The 22525-nt window shown below is 47.3% G+C and overlaps 1 protein-coding gene across 3 annotated transcripts in view; it reads left to right on the top strand.

Moving 5' to 3' along the window:
* Nucleotides 1-22525, top strand: part of RBM33 (RNA binding motif protein 33) — a 127589-nt gene that overhangs the window by 77648 nt on the left and 27416 nt on the right. For all 3 annotated transcript variants that reach the window (XM_032394403.1, XM_032394402.1, XM_032394401.1), the window contains 5 exons: nt 4887-5019; nt 5396-5739; nt 7013-7300; nt 8780-9067; nt 12262-12894. In XM_032394403.1, coding sequence (XP_032250294.1) covers nt 4887-5019; nt 5396-5739; nt 7013-7300; nt 8780-9067; nt 12262-12894 — 1686 coding nt within the window. The remainder of the gene's footprint in view (nt 1-4886; nt 5020-5395; nt 5740-7012; nt 7301-8779; nt 9068-12261; nt 12895-22525) is intronic.

Raw genomic sequence — 22525 nt, 5'->3', positions numbered from 1 at the left:
GGCCCTGTGCCAAGCATGAAAATGCATTGGTGAATAAAAGAGACCATGGTCTCACCCCTCCCGGGCCTGTCAGTCGAAGGGCAGAGAGCAGTGGAGTGGGTGTGCGACGGGCGTGGGCCTGCTGGGGTGTTGGCGGCTCCGCTGCGAAGCCTCCTTCTGTGACTCGGGTGAGACTGCAGGCAGGGGGCCTGCGCTGGTCTGTTTTGCACTGTATGAGGAGACATGGCGCTCGTCAGCAGCTCTGGTTAGGCTTACGGCATGGAATGCTGTCTGCAGAAACGTCACGTACGGATGACAGTAGCGGCGGGCACTGTGAACTTCTCTTACTCACCGGGTACTGTCCTAGGCACTTTGGACGTGTTCTCTCATCTCCTCCCCTGAGAAGCGGGTCCCATCAGTATCCCTGCCTTTTCTAGATAAGAGAACGGAGGCCCAGAGAGGCTCGGTTGCATGCTCAGGGCTGTGCTAGGTGATGGGAGGGCGGGTGCTGCCACCTGCTCGCTCAGCCTCTGCCAGCCAGCACCTTTCAGAGAGACGACCAGCTGGAAGACCGGTTCTGGCTGAACAGGGACTGATGAAGAAAGGGTATGGGAGGGCCTCGTTACGTATTGCTCACGTTTGAATGCTTGTGTCTAAATGCAATCAGGCAGCACGTAGATAATTAGTAAAAGGAAAGAAGGTCTGGAAAGAGATGAAAATCACAATATTAGAATTCTAAAGGGGGCAAGATTTATGATCCCAGTATATTTCAGTTTAATACAAAAATGTCTTTAGAAGTTATGAATATTTAAAATAATCTCCCAGGAATGTACCTAGTTCTCAGGCAGCTTGGAATTTTTATTGAAAACTAACCACATTGGTTTCTCTTTGAGTTCATTCTCATAATTCAGTAACTGCTTCCTTTTAGAAACAGATGAAGGGGGTTGAGAATACTTTCCCTGATCTCAACCTGTGGCAAAGTCAAAATCAAAACTTAGCAGACCTTCTGCTTATAATGGAAGGGAAGCCAGTCTACTTTTCCAGTTACATTTTGCCTTATCTATAATGAGAAAAACTATCTTTTGGAGGCCTTGAAATTAACTCTCTAATGGAAGGAGAAAACGAAGGCCGTGAAGAGCCCTGTTGTGGCAGCCACGTGGCCAGTCCTGTCTGGGGCTTCCTCAGCAGGGGAGGGACGTGGGGCAGTGTAACACAGTCGTGGAATTTATCGCTTCCAACAGATTTTAGAAGAAACCGAGTATTTTCCAGTTCTCTGTAAACCCTGCATGATGTAAGCCCGGCGTGAAGACTAGCAGGAAGTATTGGGCCTTCACCTACTAAATCACGAAGAAAGCCATGGTTTTTAGTCAAGACAGAAAAGTCAGGAGCCTCTTTCCGCTTCCCGTAATTATGAGTAGAGTCAGGATGGAAGGTGAGGAGAAACTGCTGGTCCGCGCGTGAAGGAGTGCCAGCTCCAGAGGCAGTTGCCTGGGCCCGACTTGTGCCTCCGATCCGAGGCGTGGGTGACACGGACGGAGACGCTGTGCACACTGGGTCCTGTAGGGCACTCATGGGAAAGGAGTGCCGGTGGGGCTTGCCTGGGGCAGGCAACAGCATTGCTGGTCCGGGAGTGGCTCAGGACCGTGGAGAAATGACACTTTGCTCTCCCTTTTGTTGGAGTGGGTGAAACAGTTGGTACGTTTGTAAGAAGTTCCCACAATGAATGCCGCTGCTTTCCAGCTCTTGGTACAACACAGGACCTCAGGGCTGAGTGGAAATAACCCGAGGACTCCCCCTCTTTCTAAGAAAGTATGTTTTATTCTGTCTGTCCTCTTCTCTGGACTGTGTCCCTGTGTCTGTGTTTTTTCAGCTCCTTGACTGATGCAGTGCATGAGTTACGAGCCCTGAAGTTTGCTGACTCAGGTTCAGGATGAAAGCTTGCCAACAAATCAGTAGTGTAATACTTTCAACCCTGGTCATAATTTAGCGTACCGTTCCTACTTTTTAATGAAAAATCTGACCAGTGTAATCATAGAGTGAAAGTTAGCAGCAAGCACATTATTCATGCTAGAATGTTCTATGTAGATGGAGGGGAATGAAAGCAGATAGGACACAGGATGCAGAGAGCATTGCAGGGTGAGAGGACTGGGAGTCCCTATCAGCCCAGAGGAGGAAGCACCTTACGTGGTAGGAGCATTAGGGAGGACGGAGCCATGAGGGTGGAGGGACCAGGAGATGCTCTGAGATGGCAGAGTATCCTGGGCAGTAGGTGAGAAACTGCCGAGGGACACTGATAGGCCAATTAAAGTGAAATCCACACTCTTAGTGATTCCAGCTTTATCCAGCAGCACTCAGTGGTGTGTGGAGAAGTGGGACATGTGGGTGGGTACATGGTCCATGGGCCATGTGCAGGGCAGATCTCCCGAAATCATGAGCCGGCCAGACGGAGGGGGCAAGAGAGGAAAGTAGGGCAGGAGAAAATGGAGTGCCTGTACCGAGGACTTCGGAGAAGCCCTTCTCTGTAGAGATTTTGCATTTTGGCTGAGACAGCGGGTAGAGTGAAAATTTTCCAAAGACGGGGATGAGGTATGAAATACGGAAGTTTGTGTATGACGTGATGGTTTCCAGAATTCACAGTTCTGTTGGCTGTAGGCTATTGTTTTCGTGTCTGAGTCAAGAGAATATCTGGTTTTTAAAATCCCCAAATTTAGTAATTTTGATAAGATTTATATCATATGGGTTGAAACTTCCCGTTTCATTTTCATGTTAAGAAAAAAATGAACCCTTTGGGAGCTTTTAACTTGTTTTTCTTGAGTATTGAAATCTCTGATTTAAGAAGAAAAAAAAATAGGGGCGCCTGGGTGGCTCAGTCGGTTGGGTGTCCAACTCTTGCCCTGGGCTCAGGTCTTGATCTCAGGGTCGTGAGCTCAGGCCCCACACTGGGCTTCACGCTGGGCGTGGAGCCTACTTAAAAAATGATAATCATAAAATAAATAAAATTTAAAAGAAAATAGAATGATGTCACCGTGGGCAAATTATTTAATGTCCTGAGTTTCCGTTTCCTTGGCTGTGAAATGGGTCTCGCGCTCCTGCTGTGCTTCGAGTTCGTGAGCTCAGGTGGTCGGGGCTCTGCACAGAGCTTGGTGTGGAGTATGTAAGGCACCAGTGACCACTGTGGCCATTGTGCCCAGGGACTCGGGGCCCCAGTGCCCATTGGCCCTTACTCTGAAGTCGGTGCTCATACGGTATCAGTCCTCGACTGGCTCACGTTGGCTTTACCCAGGTGGTTTATTGAAATCCTGGGCAGATCACTGCAGTCGTTGGTCACCGTGCCGTAGGGGCTGTGTCCGGAGCGTGGGCTCACGTGTACGGAGGCTGGGCATCTGTGCAAAGTAGAAGTGTCTCCCGTTGTGGCTTGCTGGTAACTAGACCTTAGCCTTGGTTCACACCCTGCCCTGGGCTCTGGCTCAGTTCTCTGGCCTCCTGACCTGGCTTCCCCTGGGCTGCAAGACCAGCCAGAGGAACAAGAGAATTGGCGTTGAATCCAGGTAGCCCACCCATTTCCAGACCCAGCACTTGACCAGTCCATTTCCCGAGGCTCCCTCGCCAGGGCCCGTCCCGTTGCTGCCCCCACGCCCTGCGTACAGGCAGACCCACAGGTTCCTTTGCAGGTCGCTCCAGCACTAGTCCAGGCGTTATGACTTGGTCTTTAAACTTGTTACGGGATTCTCAGAACTTGGACAGACCCAGTGTTCCCAAGAGTTAACTTGGATCCCATGGTTCTCCAGGATAGTTCTCTTGGACTCTCCCAGTGGTGACAATCCTCTTGCCGATGGGCCATTTCCATGCCTGATGGGCTTTTCTGGAGCTTTTCATGGGTGCTATTCCGTTTACTGTGCATTGTTCTTACAATGCCACAGGGAGAACAGACTTCTAAGGAGAGAGGGAAGGTAAATGTAGTTTGCAAAAACATTTTCAATGTTGTAAGATGCTGTCACATTTAGAGGCAACAGCTAAATGTATTAGTAATAAGATGACAGAAAAGGAGTTAGAATTCCAAGTTTATGAGAAAGGAGCATGATTTTTAAAAGTTTAGAAATGCTGACTTTCAAAGAAGATGTTTTTAAATGACAATTATTTTGATGATCTGTATAATTAATGAATTCTTTCTGGAGAAGTGAAAAAAATTGGTGAGACTTTCTTTAAATGCCTCACCCCCCCCCCCAAAAAAAAACAAAGAATGCAAATGTGGTGCTTTTAAAGATCTCTATGAATACTTAAAAGGCTAACTAAAAAATGAAGTAATGTAGTTTGTCTCCAGAGTTCTAGTGGAAGAACGTTAATCTGTATGAGTTCAGAGTGTCTTATCCAGTGGAATCCGACCTTGAAACATGTCTTTTGTAGCAATACATATATGGTACGGTTTCTTAAATATTTCACATTGTCCTGTTACATCAGAGCTTGCTGATGTTTATTATGGTACACATTCAGGGTCTTTTTCTTCTTTAGAAATAAAGCGGCTTCATAACTGTAGTTTATGGTTGTGTTCAAAAGGCAGCAAATTATAGCATGTTCGAGAAGATCAGTGCCAAGGACGCTGGAGGTAGACATTTAGCCTTTTAGATTAATGGGCAAGAAGGGTCAGTAATCGCATAGGTTTCAGTAAGCTTAAAGATAATGTTCTTATTCTGCTATAGTGATATTGGAACATGGAATTCATGTTTCAGTGCTGCATTTTGATGTTTGTTTCATTAACGGTAGGATCACTTCGTAACGTCTCGTTATATATGGGGGGGCTACAGGAGGCAGTGACTGGATGTTTTCAGGTTGGAACCATGTATGTATTCATTTCTGGAAATGGCCGACTATTTTCCTGCCTCTCATCTTGTTTTCCCTTTGTTCCGTAGGGCCCTCCAGAGTTCCCGCAGCACGCACCTGGGCCTGTCCCCAGCAATTTCAGCCAGCCCCCACGACTTCCCCTCCAGGACCAGTGGAGGGCCCCGCCCCCGCCGCAGGAGCGAGACCCTTTCTTCTTAGGAGGTAAAGGACCGCGCAGGCTCACAGAACAGAGTCGTGCTGGGTGATGGGCCTGAACACATTCATGTTTCAAACTGAATTGAGCTTCCAGTAGGAGATTTTTGTGAAGATTGTCAGATTTTTGTACCAGAGCACTTCCTGTCGTTTCAGATGCTAAAATTGGACATTGTTGGTATCTACAATGTGAGAATCTCATACAAAGGAGGCAGTCCTCTATAGAAAAGGAGTAATGAAGTAATCTAGAAATAAGCTGTAAGATGTAGCATTCAGCTCCTACCCACCCCCTGTAACGTTTGTTCTCAGTAGGGTGGTACAGGAAACTGCTGTTGTGACAGGCGTGCTGTGTACAGGCCGGGGGTAATGTTGCACCACCGTTCAGTTTCAGGTGAACCAAGGTTCCCGAGTCATCTTTTTCTGGAACAGCGAAGCCCCCCTCCGCCGCCACCGCCCCCCACGCTTCTTAGCAGCACTCACCCGGTGCCCACCCCTAGTCCCTTACCGTTCACTCAGCCTGGACCAGCGTTTAATCAGCAGGGACAGCAGCCCGTGTTCCCCAGAGAGAGGCCCGTCAGGCCGACTCTCCAGCCACCAGGTCCAGTGGGGATCCTTCACTTCAGCCAGCCAGGCTCAGCGGCCACGCGGCCTTTCATCCCTCCTCGGCAGCCCTTCCTGCCTGGCCCGGGACAGCCGTTTCTGCCCACCCACGCACAGCCTAACCTGCAGGTATGCATCTTGGCAGGCTGCATGGAGGAGGGGTGCACCTGGAGCTTTGGATCTTTGTGTTTCATAAAATGGAAGTTTCCTGTTGCTATCTGAGTCTTCTAGAATGTGGAGATGATGTAAAGAATAAAGGTTTAGTCTTAAACGTGCTACTTATTAAAGGCAACTTTCTTAACAATATTGTTTTTTTCCCTAATAGTAGGAGAAATGGAAAAAAGTGATTGTCATTTTGGGGGAAATGAAAAAATTCAGTATTCAGATTTTTTAAAGGTGGTACTGCTAATAAAGTTAGGACATGTTTGGATAATACTTTCGCTCATCATTGCAAGATTCCTGAAAGGTTCACCAATGGAAATAAAGTTCTTTGTCAAATTATGTGCCTACAAAATGTAGTAGAAAGATTCTTTGCATGGAGGGGAAAATGGAGTTGCTGTTCCCCCGTTGTTTGAAAGATTTGAGTGCCCTCTGCTGTAGGTTGTGTTTCATGGGGGGCTGGGAGTTTCTGTGAGATCCTTCTTGCCCCGTATGATTCTGCTCAGATTTAAGCTTACTGTTAAGATACAGAATGATGATACTTGAATCAACTACTTAGAAACACATAGACTATCAAAATTAAAAAAAAAAAAAAAAATTATTATTTCATGTGTTAAGATAAAATATTTCTTCATTTTTCTTTTTATTAAAAAATATGATGAAAAAATATGAATACATCTCTGTTGCAGGAATATTTGAGTATTTAAAAAGGAAATTGAGAAATCCCATCGTCTAGGAACGGTCACCACCAGCATTTGGGTGCTTGTGGTTTCCCGGGTTGTCCTAGTGCATCCTGTCACCATGCTCTTGTTAACACAGTAGCAGGATCTCCTGTTCGTGAGTTAGCTTTCACTGCATCATTTAAAAAATGCTGCACAAGTTTACATTTCATGGCGGCCACTACTCTTTGGACATGTTTACTGGTTTCAGTACTTTGGTATTAGAAACAGTGCTGCGGGCACCATCCTTAACATTGTGTTTGTTTGCGTCCTTAGTTGTTTCCTTAGAACAAATACCTGGAATTTTGGGGTTAAGAGGACTTAGGGCAAATGCAAAATGCACGAGCATAGCTTTTGGCTTTTTACTGCATTTAAGATCATATTACCTCTATCCACAAATTCTAAAATGAAATTTCAGCACCACTTCAGGTTTCTGGTTGGGGGTTTTAAGGGGATGGCCGAATTGGAATGTCACTAGTATATACGTTTATAAACTGTTGTTTCTCTTTCTTTTGGCATGGAAGGGGCCTCTGCACCCCCCACTGCCCCCTCCGCACCAGCCGCAGCCCCAGCCCCAGCAGCAGCCCCCGCTCCAGCCGCAGCACCAGCCTCCGCTGCAGCCGCCCCCGCAGCACCAGCCGCCCCCACAGCCTCCTCACCAGCCGCAGCACCAGCACCACCACCACCTCTCCGTCCCGCCTCCGCCGCTCATGCCCATGTCGCAGCCCCAGTTCAGGCCTCACGTCCAGACGGCCCAGCCTCCGCCCAGCAGCGGCCGGATGCAGTGCCCCCAGCGCCAGGGGCTGCGGCATGTGAGTGTCTTCCCGGGGGCAGAACCTGGGAGCTGGAATATTTTCCAGTTCTGATTTAATTACTGAACACGTGTAGTACGTTTCTCTAAAGTGAGTGTATGTTTAACAAACTGCTTAGGAAACGGGATTTTTTTGACTACAGAAATTAATGATGTCCCGTTTGTGCCTGAAAGACTGCATTGTTATTCTGTACTTCCTCATCTTACTTTGTGTATGGAGATACTTTCATAGTGATAGATGGTATTATTCGTAGACACATAATTTTAGCAAATACTTGTGGGTGGTGGGCACTCTGCCTTTGCCGGTAGCCTACTTTTGATGGTGAGATTGTCTCTATCTTCTTGGGCTCTGAATAAATAAGTCAATGAACTCAGGAAGAATTGTCTGGCTAGCCTCTGTTGCTAGGCACCATTCCAGTCCCTGGGAACGCACCAGTGAACAAGAGACCAGTTTCCTGCCTTCATGAAGCCTGTATTTAATGGTGGGAGATGAACAGTGCATTTAGTTGTGAGGGTAGAGGCTCAGGTACCATCAGCTAGGGTGTGACTCGTCTCGCATTGAAGGAAACTAGGAAACGTGCTTGATTGCTCCGTAAACACAAGACAGTAGTCATTGCTGTTGCCTTGTTCTCCATTAAATAACTCCGTAAAGAGGCGAATGGTTAGAGTGTTGGGCCAAGGGGAGGTAGTTGGGTTTTCCTTTTAGTATTGTCCCTTTGACCTGCAGCTTCAAGCATGTCACTTAGCTACTTTTAATTTCAATTTTTCTCATACCAGCCTTTCTTTCTTTCTTAAAGTAGTATTGAGACTAACATGATAGCAGGAATGAGGAAGGACTTTCGGAGAGGTGCATTGTAACTGAGGCTTCATTTTATTACAGCAGTGGCAGATACACCCCTGCCTTGTGCCCGTAAACACTGACCTGGTGCTCTCAGAGCTCAGTCCTCTCCCAGCCGTCCCTCCTACCTGTACGCTCCTCTAGCTGTTGGCTCTCTGTTAAGAATCCAGGGGATGAGCATGACTAAGAATTTCCTCTCGGGTAAAACTTTTGAGCGTGTTTCTTCTGCAGGGTGTAGTTTTCTTAGGATACTGACTTACTGCTTGATTCTTTCCTTGTTCCACCTTAAATTTAGGGGCCCAGTAAAAGTGGTGCCAGCAGTCCTTTGTTAAAAATGTCAGTCCCCATCCTCAGGCACCAGCTGCAGTCCCCTGGTGTAATTTCTGTTCAGGAGGAGCCTGTCTGTAGACCAGTAGGGTAACCTGGACCAGCCCTGACCCTCAGCAGTAGTGTGTGCTGCCCCGTAGAGTGGGAACATTACGCATGGAAGAAAGGGTTCACCATGGAAAAGTGATCCGCACCCCAGAAGGAGAAGTCACTTACTAAAATGGTTTTTACAGTATTTTTATCTAATAATGTTCCTTCTTATGTTCTTTCTCCAAGTATCCAGTTGTAATTCACATTTCTTTCTTCTTGTGGTAGAATACAACTTCTCAGAATGTAAGCAAACGGCCAATGCAGCAGATGCAGCCAACTGCTCCGAGAAACAGTAATCTGCGCGAGTTGCCCATAGCACCGTCGCACGTGATGGAAATGAGTAGCAGCCGCTGCTCTTCCACACCTGCAGCTCCTGGGAAGCCGATCGCCAGCACGTCCCCGCCCGCGAGGCCGGGGGGTGGGCCCAGGAGCGCACAGGGCAAGACTGAAGCCAGGGTCAAGCCAGTCAGCCCTGTGGTTCAGCCCAAAGAGGAGGCAAAAACAGAACCAGAGGTAAGACCGTTTTCATTAAAAAATACTTGAAGCCTTATAATCAACTTGTACCTATTAGTGTACTCTCGTCCAGCGAGTTTTTCATAAAACCTTCACTTCTGTCCGACCACATCCTCCTTTGAACCTCACAGCCCTGTCCGTGTGGGACGCACTCTCATCCTCACATCCGTATGGTGTTAGGCAGGGTTTCTGTGTTTGGGTAGTTGTAGTTGGTGCTGTAGAACATGTTCCCTCCTGGGGTGGGCGGAGTAGCAAATTATTGAGTCTGTTTGCCTGGTGCTTCCGTGCGATGGGCATTCCGTCCCAGGCTGCTCCCTAGAAATACAGATGCAGCACTTGAGCAGAATCTGTGAGACGTAGGTCCTAACCAAGCACGGGAGTCTGCTGTCCGTAGGTTAGTAACACGCCCAGGGAAGGGTCCACCGTTGCTAGCAGTGGCCTTTGTGTCTGGGACGTGGGAAAAGATCAGTATGTGGAAGTTACACCAATATTTTTAAAAACCATGTAGAACGTATATAGTAAGTTAGTACCATTTATTAACATAATATAGACATCAGCGTGAAGAATTTCCTTAGGTAATATAGGTGTGAAAGAGTAAGTCACGTTTTCTTAATCAGTTACCTTTCCATTGAAATTTGGGGGTGGGGTCAGATTTTCCTAATAAAAATTTTTTTTAAGATTTATTATTTATGTTTTAGAGAGCGAGCATGTGGAGGGGAGGGGCAGAGGGAGAGGGAGAGAGAATCCCAAGCAGACTCCTCGCTGAGTGCAGAGCCTCACTCGGGGCTTGATCTTACGACCCTGATAGCACAACCTGAGCCAAAATCAAGAGTTGGATGTTTAGGGGCGCCTGGGTGGCTCAGATGGTTAAGCGTCTGCCTTGGGCTCAGGTCATGATCACAGGGTCCTGGGACCAAGCCCCACATCGGGCTCCCGGCTCAGTGGGGAGCCCGCTTCTCCCTCTCCCTCTGCCTCTCCCCCTGCTCATGCTCTCTCTCTCTCTCTCTATCTCTGTGTCTCAAATGAATAAATAAAATCTTTTAAAAAAAAAAGTCGGATATGTAACCAACTGCACCACTCAAGTGCCCAGGTTTTCCTAATAAATTCTTGCAGCAGTGGTAATGTAATGTTACCACATGAGGAAGTAAACACAAAGTCAAAATACAGTGTTAATATTTACTAAGATCATATTAGAAGAAGGGGGGTGAGTTTTTTTATTTTAAGATCAATATATGAAAAAATTAGGTAGATTTATAAAGTGGGTCAGGGTAGTTTATAAAAAGAAATTTTTGCTAAAAATTTTATCTTGCTTATAGTCCTAATAGCTAGCTCCTTGTATATGTAACCTGATTTGGCTCAGAAAAATTAAGTCTCGTGACACTTTATTTTTCTAGTAACAGTGGCTGAATAAAATGAGCGAAATGAGCTTTAGGCAAACCACTGGCCACTTCGGGCTTTTCTCATCACAGCAGTTGATTGGAGCGGGCTTCTGGGGAGGTTTTCTGTAGAACCCAGCAGGTGCTTTGTATGTGAAGTGAGACTTGCAGGGAGCCGTAGCGTAAGTTGGATGTCTTTTTTTAAGATTTTATTTATTTATTTCACGGGGATAGCAAGAGCAGGAACACAAGCAGGGGGAGAGGGAGAGGGAGAAGCAGGCTTCCCACTGAGCAGGGAGCCCGATGTGGGACTCGATCCCAGGACCCCCGGATCATGACCTGAGCCGAAGGTAGACACTTAATGACTGAGGCACCCAGGCGCCCCTAAGTTTTATGTCTTAATGTATTCGCTTGTCATTCTGTGGACACATGCAGTGGGACCAAGAGTGAGACCGTTTTACTTTTTAAGACGTCTTGTATTTGTTTGGTTTGCGTAAACGTGGTTTATTTTCTTACGTTCACCCAATTGGTAATGATATAATAAAGGACAGATCTATGTACCAGTTATTTCCTCCTATGTACCTGAATGTACATTAATTCTTCCTTGATTGGGGAGAATCCTTGGAGAATGTGAATTATTCCCGTGTTGAAACAGCGGGCGCTCTGGACCTGCCACTTCCCCCAGCAGTCTGCCTCTCCCTGAAAGCCATGGCCCCGCTTTGAGCTGTTGTCCACATCCTCCTGTTTGTCTTCTCTTAACATCGTGTCTTGCTCTGGATGCCTCCCTGAGCCCTTATCTGCCTTCAGATTTGCTGTTTCAGCTCTGTCTTAGACTTTGAAAGTAGATAACCAAGGTGGTTGAAATGGCTTCTGAAATGCCCGGCAAGTCCTCATGACGCTCGGCTCTGTCCTGTAGGTCATTGCGTGGGTTCTAGGAGCACCCACGGACTCCTCAGCTGCCTTTTGGTCTTAATTCCTAATTCTTAAGGTTTATTTGTTATTAGCTGAATTGTAGCGAGATTAAATCCTATTATGTTCTTTTGTAAAGGATCTCTGGATTAGGGTTATCTGCGATTTTTTAAAAGAAAATTGTAATTCTTAACAAATGCTTAACTTTTAATAAACTTTCCTCATGGGATGCTTTTTATGAAAGTTATTGAACTTTCTCAAAGATTTTTTGGGTAGACTTTCAGAGTGGTTTGGGGCTGACATATTAAAAGCATTCCTTATATACCATTAATATTCCAATACTGCAATTGGCAGCATTTTGATTCTGTGGAGAGTGCATGAGTTCAAGGTCAGAGAGATTGACTTGTGCTGTTCATTATAACCAATTATTCTGTGACAAATGAGTTTGAGATCAGGCTGAAAATTCTGTACGAAAAATCAATAGTTCTAATCAGGCCCTTTCAGGTCATTTACACCCACCTTTTGTTGGTTCGTCAGAGAAGAGCCAGATAAAACCTCTGTGACAGCACGGTCTCCCTACCGTTGCCTTTCCATTCGAAACATATTTTGATATCTTAAATGAACAGTTTAATTGGTTTCAAACTTGTAAATGAGTGGAAATTTACATTACTTCAATAGTTTTTAATATTCTGATAAGATTTTCCAAATTAGCTTGAGCTGTGTGTAATTTTTTCCCCTCCCCAGAGGGAGGAGTTATACTTCAAGTCTACAAGCAGATTTTGAATGGCTTCTTTCCGATCCTGAACGGATCGTTTTTGGAAGGTGCATTTTCTCAGTCTGTTGCGCTAGACCGGGTCGGCCCCCCTCACCTCGTCCTCCGCGCTGAAGCAGGCCTGTGTTCTCTTGCAGTTTCCTGACGAAGACGAGGAAACGAGGCTGTATCGCTTGAAGATCGAAGAACAGAAGCGCCTCCGAGAAGAGATCCTCAAGCAGAAGGAGCTGCGCCGGCAGCAGCAGGCGGGCGCGCGGAAGAAGGAGCTGCTCGAGCGGCTGGCCCAGCAGCAGCTCCACCTGCCCCCGGCCTCGGCGGAGCCGGAGCAGCCGGCCGCCTCCCCGTCGCCCACCAACGGAAACCCACTGTTACCCTTCCCAGGTGCACAGGTCAGGCAAAACGTGAAAAATAGACTTCTCGTGAAAAACCAAGATGTCACTCTTTCCAATGTTCAGCCCAGAACATCAGATTCTGTGCCGTCTGGTGCCAACATGCATTATCAAGGACAACTGGTGAAAGCACTGAAACCTTTGAGACAGGCCAGAGCCGCACCTCAGAGTCCAGCTCCGCACAAAGTCCTGCAGGTCAAACCTGCGGACGGGGAGGGGCCGCCACCCCCCTCACAGACCGCTCGAGTGGCGTCCCTCCAGGGCCGGCCCCCGGACGCCAAGCCCGGCGCGAAAAGGACTGTCATGCACCGGGCAAACAGCGGTGGCGGAGATGGGCCGCACGTCAGCTCCAAGGTCAGGGTGATTAAGTTGTCAGGCGGGGTAAGTTGACGAGGTACCTGGTGCCTCTTGGAATCTGTGCTTCACTCACAATGTCCTAATTCCCAGAGAAGGGTTCTGAAGAAAGGGAAGTCGGAGCCGCCTCTGTTGCAGTCACGTGGTCCAGCCCGTCCGCCCCTCCAGTCGGTGACGAGAGTTGTCATTTAGATTCTCCTTCCGACTGAGACCCGTGTTGTCTGTCTGGAGTCTTCGCGGAAGACCAGCGTGACAGTCCCCAAACTAGGTGTTTCTCAGTTTTAGCTTATTTTTGTAGGTAATTTGTGATAGAACCATCAAGTTCGTTTTAAAAATAAAATTTCCTTTACCACAAAACAAGTAATCTTTTATGTGTAGCTTTAGATTCAGTGAGCACCTGTGGGTGGGGGGCGAGCGTGTACGTTGTGGGACTCCTTTTAAGCAGCATTGTTTTGGAGGCTGTTTCCGGTCTTCCCTTTTCACGCTCATCTCCCCCGTTGTAAAAAACAAAAGGACCGACAGAATTCTGCAGTGAAATAATGGATGATCTTAACCACGTGCTTTCAGAAGCGGGGCGCGCCTCGCTGCTTGCTTTCCTTTTGGACGGCGCTGCCCCTCTGAAGCCCTTTTAGCGAGGCACAGCCGTTGCGGTTTGGAGGGGTTCTGCACTCGGCACATGAACAGCGTTGCCGCACACGGGTGCCCCCCGTGGGAGGTGCTCTGTCAGCACCCGGAGCTCCTCACCGTGCCGCGTGCTCTTGACCCGCTCACGGGAGGTGACTCGCCTGCGTCGGCGGCCCTGCCCGTGCCGTCCGTACTGTGCGTCGAGGAAGCAGGGAGGAGCTGCCGACGCAGGCTGTTCGAGCGGGCCGGCGGGACCCAAGCGGACGGATGGCCGTCGCTCTCCGTGCAGCTGGGAGGGATGGGGGGGGATGGGGCCGGGCGCGGCTGAGCTGGCTTGGGAACAGCTCGTCGCTGGTTGTTTAAGCAGTTGAGTTTTATTTTATTTCTAGGTCTGTAGACTAAAAGTGTGACTTTTTCATGTGTGATAAGAAAAATTTTGATAGAATAATATGAATTGGAAATGCCATCTTCAACAGAGGCTGTGCTATTTTTTCAAATCTGTTTTTTCTCATCTCCATTCATTGTGATTCAGTGTGTGGATAAGCAGATGGCCTCTATCACATTAGCTTGTTTTATCATTGTATGAATTTGTTTTCTTCAGGCGAGAACCCAAGCATTAAGCAGCTTCATGGTATCTGTGATCTTCTGTTTTGACCTTGTTTCAGGCTGACTTTGTCAAAGTCTTGTTTAGGCAGACTTTGTCAATGTCTCATTTTTTTACTTGAGTTAAAAACTTAGGAGGAGGGGCCGTGGGGCCACGGAGCCACGGTTGGGAGCAGACCTTTTCCCGTGGCATTCATGGTTGGTGGTGCGTGTGGTGTGGCTGGTGTAAAGTAAGGGCCTCTCACGGGCTGGGAGGTGCAGTTCACTGCTCTGCTCTCAGAGAGCAGCTTTCAAACTAATAAACACCTCTCCTTTAAAATAACTTAGCTACTAAAATTTTTGTTGTTTTTTTCTCCATTGGGAAAAAAATGTATTTTTTATAAGACTATTCCAGAATCATGCTGTATAATTTTATAATACACAGAGAAACAACAGAGGAATGCTGTGTGAAAACAGCTGCTTACCAAAATTGGGAACAACTTTTTAGCTCTCTTTTTAATTCTTTTTTTTTTTAAAGATTTTATTTATTTATTTGACAGAGAGAGACACAGAGAGGGAACACAAGCAGGGGGAGTGGGAGAGGGAGAAGCAGGCTTCCCGCCGAGCAGGGAGCCCGATGCGGGGCTCGATCCCAGGACCCTGGGACCATGACCTGAGCCGAAGGCAGACGCTTAACGACTGAGCCACCCAGGCGCACCTCTCTTTTTAATTCTTAAGTTTTAAGTTATCTAACCAACATGTTCTGTATCTTGGGATTTTTCCAACAAGTCCTGCAGTAGCATGTTGGCAACTTTCAACTTATCACAGGATCACCCTTGTGTGTCTCTCTCTGAACCAGAAAAAATCGTATTTTCCTAGAGGCCTTGGGTTTTTTTGTGTGGGTAGGAACTATTCTTAAGAGAACATGTTCATAATTGTGCAGGTAATGCAAAGAGGAAACTGTTTTGTTGGGTGCTGGGTGAGCTCACATTTCTCCTGACTGTTGTTTCTGGCCCTGCTGGCCCTCGCTCTTTCCTCTGTGGGCTGTGGCGTTAATGCCAGGGGCTCAGCCAGCACCCCGGGAAGGCTCTGACAGGCTTAGCACATCACACCCGCGCAGAATCGTATTTATGCATTTCAGGTTTATAATTACTTATGGAATAAAAGCATCTCGTTGTCTGTTCATGTTCTTCTTGTATTTTGTTGTGAGCCCTGGACTTCTATACATCCTGTTAGTACAAAGGCACAATATATTGTATTTATGAGTTTTCCTAGTGAGATTTACTCTGGAGAGAGTCAGTTTTGTTTCTTCTACTTTTTTCTAGCCTAAACTGGCATCAAATATATGCCATTAAATTATTCTTTCCAGGGGTGCCAGGGTGGCTCAGTCGGTTAAGCATCTGCCTTCGGCTCAGGTCATGGTCTCAGGGTCCTGGGATCGAGCCCCCCGCATCGGGGTCCCTCCTCAATGGAGAGCCTGCTTCTCCCTCTCCCTCTTCCTGCCTGTCTGCCTACTTGTGATCTCTCTCTCTCTCGCTCTCTGTCAAATAAATAAATAAATAAAATCTTTAAAAAATAAATTATTCTTTCCATTCATTGGCCTCCTCTAGTTCTACTGTTTGGTCTCTAGAGAGGACATGGGACCAAGGCAGTGCATAGCGTCATGCTAGAAAGTGGCCCGGTGGAGAATCAAAGTTCAGATCGCTGTCCCTTGGATGGTTAGGAAAGCAGAAATGTCTTGGGACTCTTATTCCGACATACAAATTGGAAACACCTTGGGGCGCCTGGGTGGCTCATTCATTAAGCGTCTGCCTTCGGCACAGGTCATGATCCCAGGGTTCTGGAATCAGCCCCGCATCGGGCTCCCTGCTCCGCGGGAAGCCTGCTTCTCCCTCTTCCACTCCCCCTGCTTGTGTTCCTGCTCTCGCTCTCTCTCTCTGTCAAATAAATAAATAAAATCTTAAAAAAAAAAAAATTGGAAATACCTTAAAACTTAATTTGGATTCTCTAGGTGTATTTTTACCTTGTGAATCAATACAGAGTTCTCTTTTGTTACTTCCATATTTCATTATTTATAATCAAATAATTTATCTTTGGGTTTTATTAAATTGGGTTTTTTCATATGTGAAAGAACCGAGTCTTATGACAGTAGTTGTTTTTTAAATCTTCCTTTTTATTATTTTATTTTTAAAGTGATTTTAATTCACCTTAATCATCATAAGAGAATTTCTCGTCCTTTTATATTGTTTCTCTTTGTTACGGTTAATGCATCACGGGCATAGGAAGCGTTTTCAAAAAGAATTTAATAAAAATTCTTCATTGGTATTGGTTCTCACAGTCATGGCAACCAGCGGCATGGTAAAGCTCGAAGAGTGGTTCTTCACTTTCATGGGGGGCTCTCTGTTGGCATCTTCTTGGTCCTTGGTCACTGTGAAGTTCCCTTTCGCGAAAGGTAGCGGTCGAAGCCCTCCCTTGCCAGGACAGAGCGCTTCCATCTGTCCATCCATCCGTGGTGGGGTGACGTGGTGGAAACAGTGTGGCTCTGCATGAGGAGGACCCGTGTTTGCATGGGGGTGTGTCAGTTCGTTTCTCTGAGCCCCAGTCTCCAGGCTGTGGACCGGGTTATAAAGTGGTCGTGGGAATGAGTAAATGAGCCTTCTAGCATGTGGAAGACACTCCATGAATGTCTGCTTTCTTTTTGGGCTGCTCCTAAGGCCCCCTCCAGGAATGCAGTCTGATTTCATGCCTTATAATAGTAGTGCTGACCATACATCAGTGCTTAGCATGTACTCAGAGCACCTTTATGAGGGAGATACTTGGATTCCCATGTACAGGTGACTAGATTTAGTCTCAGAGAGGTTGTGTTGGGAGCCCAGGGCCACCCAGCTACTGGTTGGTAGAGCTAAGGTTCTTAGTATTTGTACTTAAAACGGTTGTTTTTGCTGCTGCTTTGTTCCAAAGTGTTCCTTAATTCTCGATCAGGGATGATATTCTGTTTCCAGTGAGTATGTAGCAGAATTGATTCAGAAAAGTTTTAGCGGGGGCTTCTCGAATGAGGGTGATGGTTAGGTTTCACTTTTCTTGCCAACCCCAAGTGGTAGTGACTGACGAGAGAGTGTTGAGAAGGATTCCGAAGTAGGAGGAAAGTGTCATGATGGGTGCATAGCAACAGTCGTGTGGATCCAGGACTGGAGAGTGGCCGGGTTTCCATCCTTCCTGTTCTAGCTTTGACATGTGTGTAAGCACAAGGCCCCTGGCCCGGTGGAGTGAGGGACGGGGTATCCTGGCTCTGTGCGGCTGTAACTTGCCCTGTGCTCTAAATGAACCTTTGAACATTTCTGTATAAGTCAAATTAGGTCACATTTTATATATAAAACACTGGGGTGAAAACTAGGGGAATTTGCTATTTAAAGAGACCTGTGTTGTAAGGCTCACCAGTGTATATGTGGATTTTAGTTTTCCCACTCCTGTTTTGTGGTCTGGCTTTGCTAGGTGAGATTACAAAAGGAGTAATGTGTGTAGAGTGGTGGTTTATGAAGAGTGTTGGATATTGTTGAATATTTCCAGAATTTCATATGCCTCCCTGAGGGTTATTTATATATAAGTAATCTACCTAAAGAGCTGTATTTGATGGAATGGTTCTTTTTTATTACTTCAAATATGGAAAAATTCATTTGCTCATTTCTCAGAAAGCTACTTAATTTAAGTATTTAATTTTCAGAAACCAAAAGAGCAATCTTTTTAAGTCATAATTTTGTTCATAACCAATACATAATTCCGGAAAACTATTCAGGTAACATCAGAGCAAATACAAAAATGTAAAGTGTTTAACTCAGTGTAAACTTACTGTCGTCATCCAGCCATCCTTTTTGATCACACACCAGAAAAAGAGAATTAGAACAAGCTCTGTGCCACAGGTGCTTCCTTACTAAGGACTTTCATCAGGGTCGCAGCTCTGTGTCCAGGTAGGACGCATTGGGTCCTAGTTTCAGGTTACCTTGGTTCGTGGCCCCAGTGGGTCCCGGTCTCCTCAGGAAAGTGCGGCGTGCTCCCCCAGGCTGGCTGGGAGCGTTCAAGGCAGTGGCGGGTGCGAGGAGCCACCAGGTACCCGAGCGCGTGGGAGCCGCTCACGGAGGCCGGCCCACCACCCCTTTCCTTGCAGCCCCAGGGAGGGGCAGCGGCTGAGTCAGAGCGGCAGTTTCTAGTGCTCTGTAAGGAAATGAAAGCAAACTCTGAATTCAGCAGCTTTATTCTAATTGAGGTAATTAAAATTTTAAGAATTTGGCAGCAAATTAAGTAAACAGTCCTTTTGTTCTGCTGGCCACACAGAAAAATGGGAGAAGCCCAAATGCCTCAGCAGGAAAGCCAGCTGTCCAGTTGTGATACTCTCTTTATTTTTAAAAATAAAAGTCTCAGAGAGGTTGTGTTGGGAGCCCAGGGCCACCCCAGCTACTGATTGGTAGAGTAGATGCATTTTATTTTTAAAAGGCTGTCAAATGCTGCTTGCAAAAGGTCCCAATTTATTTGTGTATGTGAGCTTGCTTTTGGGGGTTGGACTGTATTTGTCGGTTCCTTCCCTCCCTCCCCCGCTCAGAAGTTATTCTCAGATTTTCTTTAGGAGGGTGGTAGAAGAGGTAACACGTACGTACCTGATTTTTCTGTGTTTGGTGGAGGACATTTTATTTTGATGTAATTACAATTTAAGAGAAGTTGCAAAAATGGTATAAGGAACTCCTGCGCCCCCTTTATCAGATTCACCAGTTTATGTTTTGCCCCGTTGCATTGCCGCTGTTTCTCTCTGCCCTCCCCACACTCACACACCTCTCTCACCGCTGGGGAGCACGTTGGAGCCACGCCACGTCTCTCCTCAGCAGTGGGCTGTCCTCTTGCACGACCACAGGCCCACATCATCAGAACTCAGGAGGCGCAGCATCGACACAGCGCGCCTCTCCCAGCCCGGCGCCGCAGTCCCTGCCCGGCGCCTCTCCCAGCCCGGCGCGGCTCTGCCAGCCCGGCGCCGCAGTCCCTGCCCGGCGCAGGGGCGTGTGTTGTGTTGTTGTCCCCAGGACTCTGGGACACCTTGGCTTTTGTGTGTTTTGCCCTTGGGAGGCTCACGGTCTTGTCAAATGTCCTTTCATTTGGGTTTGTCTTACTTTCCCTCTTGCTGTTTCAGGTTATGTGCTTTCAGCAGGAACCCCACAGAAGGACATCATGTCCTCGGTGGGTCCTGTCGGGAGGCCCCTGACACATTTGTCCAGTGTTGGCAACTCGGATCACTTGAGCCAGGTAGTGTTTGCCAAATCTCTCTCCCTAGGGTTACGGTCCCACTCTTTGTAATTGATAACTAATTTATGGAAAGATACTTCGAGACTATGGAAATGTCTCATTTCTTGTCAGATTTTCACTGTTTTTAGTAAGCCCTGATGTTTTTATAATGTTAGCACTCTGTGCTTACTGTGATAGCTTTCTCTTTTCTCTCGCTTACTTACTGGTTCATTTATTTACAGCAATATGGGCTTATGGATTCTTACTTTATCCAGTAAACTGTTACACCGTTGTTGGTTTTGAGGTTTGAATTGTCCCAGATGGGCCAGTGACAGCCCCTTCAGGCTGGCTCTGTGTTCGTTGATGTGTCTCCATCACTTTTTGAACACATCCTGAAATCCGGTGCAAGGAGATGATGAGGCTCATGCTGGACGTTCTCTGCTCAGCTCCTTGGTCAGTCCCGCCTCTGTGTAGTGGAGAGATGTTTGCTGAGCGCCATTGCTCCGGGCCCTGTCCGTGCGTGCCCAGCCTTCCCCGGTGAGTTCCAAAGACAGATGAGTGAATCAAAAAGAGATTCTATTGTATGTTACATTTCTTGAAACAGGTCATTGACATGAATAAAATAGACTTTTTGCTGTGTTGAGTTTATCTTTTGGATTGTTCTTGTGTGGCAGTTCTGAGACAATGTAACGTCACTATTTAAATGTTGAAAATGAGGGTCTTGATGGACAAGGAGGCTAGTGCCTGAGGTGCACAGCACAAAGAGGGAGGGTGTCTGAGGGTCCCCCCTCCATGGCAGGGGCCCGGTGGGCTTGGCATGTGCAGGGGTCCGAAGTTGTAGTTCTGCATTTTGTTCTGTTGTGCATGTCCGCAGGGCTTTCGGCAGCTGTAGGGGGCGCTGTCACTTCCTCAGTCACCTTTGGGGTGGGGGTCCCACCTTGGTGCCGGCGTTCATGAGCAGGGCAGCTGCTGACAGAGCGTGTCCAGCAGATGTGACTTGGGCTGCGGAGCCCTGCGTGCAGTAACAGCTACTCGGGCTGCATCAGGAGAGTAGGAGCCGCTCCGCAGCCCAGGTGCTGTGTGGGCAGAGGTCCTGCTGCAGGTGAAGCAGCCCCTGACGGCCGTGGGGAGGGCAGGATGGGGAGCCCTGATGAAGTGACTCTGGGTGAAGAGGAGCAGCTACCTGGGTGCAGCAGGGAGGGCAGGGGAAAAGGAAAGAGCCTTCTAGGCGGATGGGGGAGAGCGCTGATGAGCTCCTGTGGCAGGGAAGTCATGGCCAGTTTTCTAGCTGTAGGAAGGCCAGCCTGACCAGAGTGCAGAACACAAGTAAGTCTGGAGACGGGCTTTATAGGCTGTTTTATGTTTTAGGTCTCGGATCTTGATCATTGGAGCAGTGAGGGCCACTGGGAAGTTTTAGCAGACAGACAATGGACTAGTATTTGAACCTTGTTTTTTTTTTAAAGTATATTTCTAAACTAGTCCTTACTTGCTGGTTTTTTCTGAGGCTGTACCTTTAGTGTTAATACTCAGAGAGTCCTAGGCACAGCTCCTGAGCATTGGATTTAGAGACAGAAGTGTTCATCCTGCAGCCATCTGTCACCCTTTGGGGACTCCTGCTTTGAGGAGTTGCAGCTCCTACGCATAGAAGGTAGGACCGGGATTGGTCTCCTTCACTGCCTCCCGCCCTCCGCATGTGGCCTGTTCCGCCTCTGGCCCGCCGGCTACCTGCCCTGCGCTCGCTCCTGCCACGGCCTCGGGCTTGCGGAGCTGTTCCTGGTTACTGCTGCTGACTGAGGCGGGGCTTGCACTTCTGTTCACTTGTGTCCAGGATTAAGGACGGGGTTTCAAGAACGTTATAAATATTTAAAAAGACATTTGTTGAAATAATTGAGAAAGTATCTTCTCCCTTTAAAAATCTGGACATTGTGTATGGTTTCTTTAATGAAATACCGAAGAAGGAATTAGAACAGTGTTTTTTCCATGAATACTTCCGGTTGTAAAAGTAGTAGCTGTTTGTTGCAGACATTTGGACGGCACCAGTTAACAAAATGGGGAAAAAATAGCATTAATTCTTGTTATTAATTCTTCTGGTTGTCTTTTCACGCTAACATTTATGGTTCCCTCGCAAACCCCTTCTTTATTCAGTGTACTAAATGGGATTATGTTGTACATAACAGTTGGGCGCTTTTTGGGTTGTGCTGAGTGGCGGGTATGTGTGAGGACTTCTCGTGCGGAGACCCGGGCCAAGGCAGAGTGCGTCCCACGCTGTGGAGGTCACCCCGTGACCTGTGCTGAGCTGCCTCATGGCCCTCTTGACTCGCTTGATTTCTGGCAGAAGCTTAACGCTGTGTCAGGCAGTCTCTGGGAGCTGAGACCACGCTTGAGGATCAGGAAGAAGTGAGTCACGTGGAAATGAGTTGGAAGTGAGGTACGAAAGGACAGAGCTGCTGTGGACTTGGCATAGGAGGGTTCTGGGAAGACCAGACGGTCAGGGAAACTGAGTGTAAGAGAAGCTGCTCTAACCCAGGTGGGGGAGCCAGGAGGGCTGGGGGCCGGAGGCGAGGGTGAACCCAGACCTTTGCCTTGCAGGCTCCATCCCTCTCTGGTAGGGGGAGTCTGATGGTGGGGTGGAGGTGGGCCTCTTTGGTTGCGGGGTCCTTTCCCTGTGACAGGTGCTCATAAGCAGTAGAAGGGCCCGAAGGCAACTCACGGAAAAGAGGAAGAGACTTGGGGCATAAATCCTGATTAGTCACGTCTTGGAGAATATGTATATTCCAAAAACTTCCTTTTGGAGCAGAAGCTATTGTATATAAATAGTTGTTTTTAAGAGCTTTGAAATGCTTTAGTGGCAGAATTAATATCTTTCGGAGAAAGGACTTTTTAAGCATTCTTAAACATGTGGCTTCTAAATTTGGGCAAGATCAGCAATCGTTCATTAGAATCTATCTCTCTACGTTCATTTTTGGGGTTTTTTAGGGGTATAATGTTGGGGAGTAAATAAATGCTTAAATCAGAAATAATTCATGTATACTAGGAATCAGGGTGTGATAACTCATTGTCCCCAGCAGAGGAGGAAATCTGTCTCCGGTGTCTTGGGTAACTTCCCTCTCCTGACTTCCAACAACTGCCAAGAATAGGAGCCATGTTACCTCCTCAGGGAAGTAGCTCCTTCCAAGCTGCTCATCGA

Source organism: Phoca vitulina, unplaced genomic scaffold, assembly GCF_004348235.1.
Source record: "Phoca vitulina isolate PV1807 unplaced genomic scaffold, GSC_HSeal_1.0 scaffold80, whole genome shotgun sequence".
NCBI lineage: Eukaryota > Metazoa > Chordata > Mammalia > Carnivora > Phocidae > Phoca > Phoca vitulina.
Note: the sequence above shows the minus strand (reverse complement) of the source record. Positions and strands in the feature narration are given on the sequence as shown.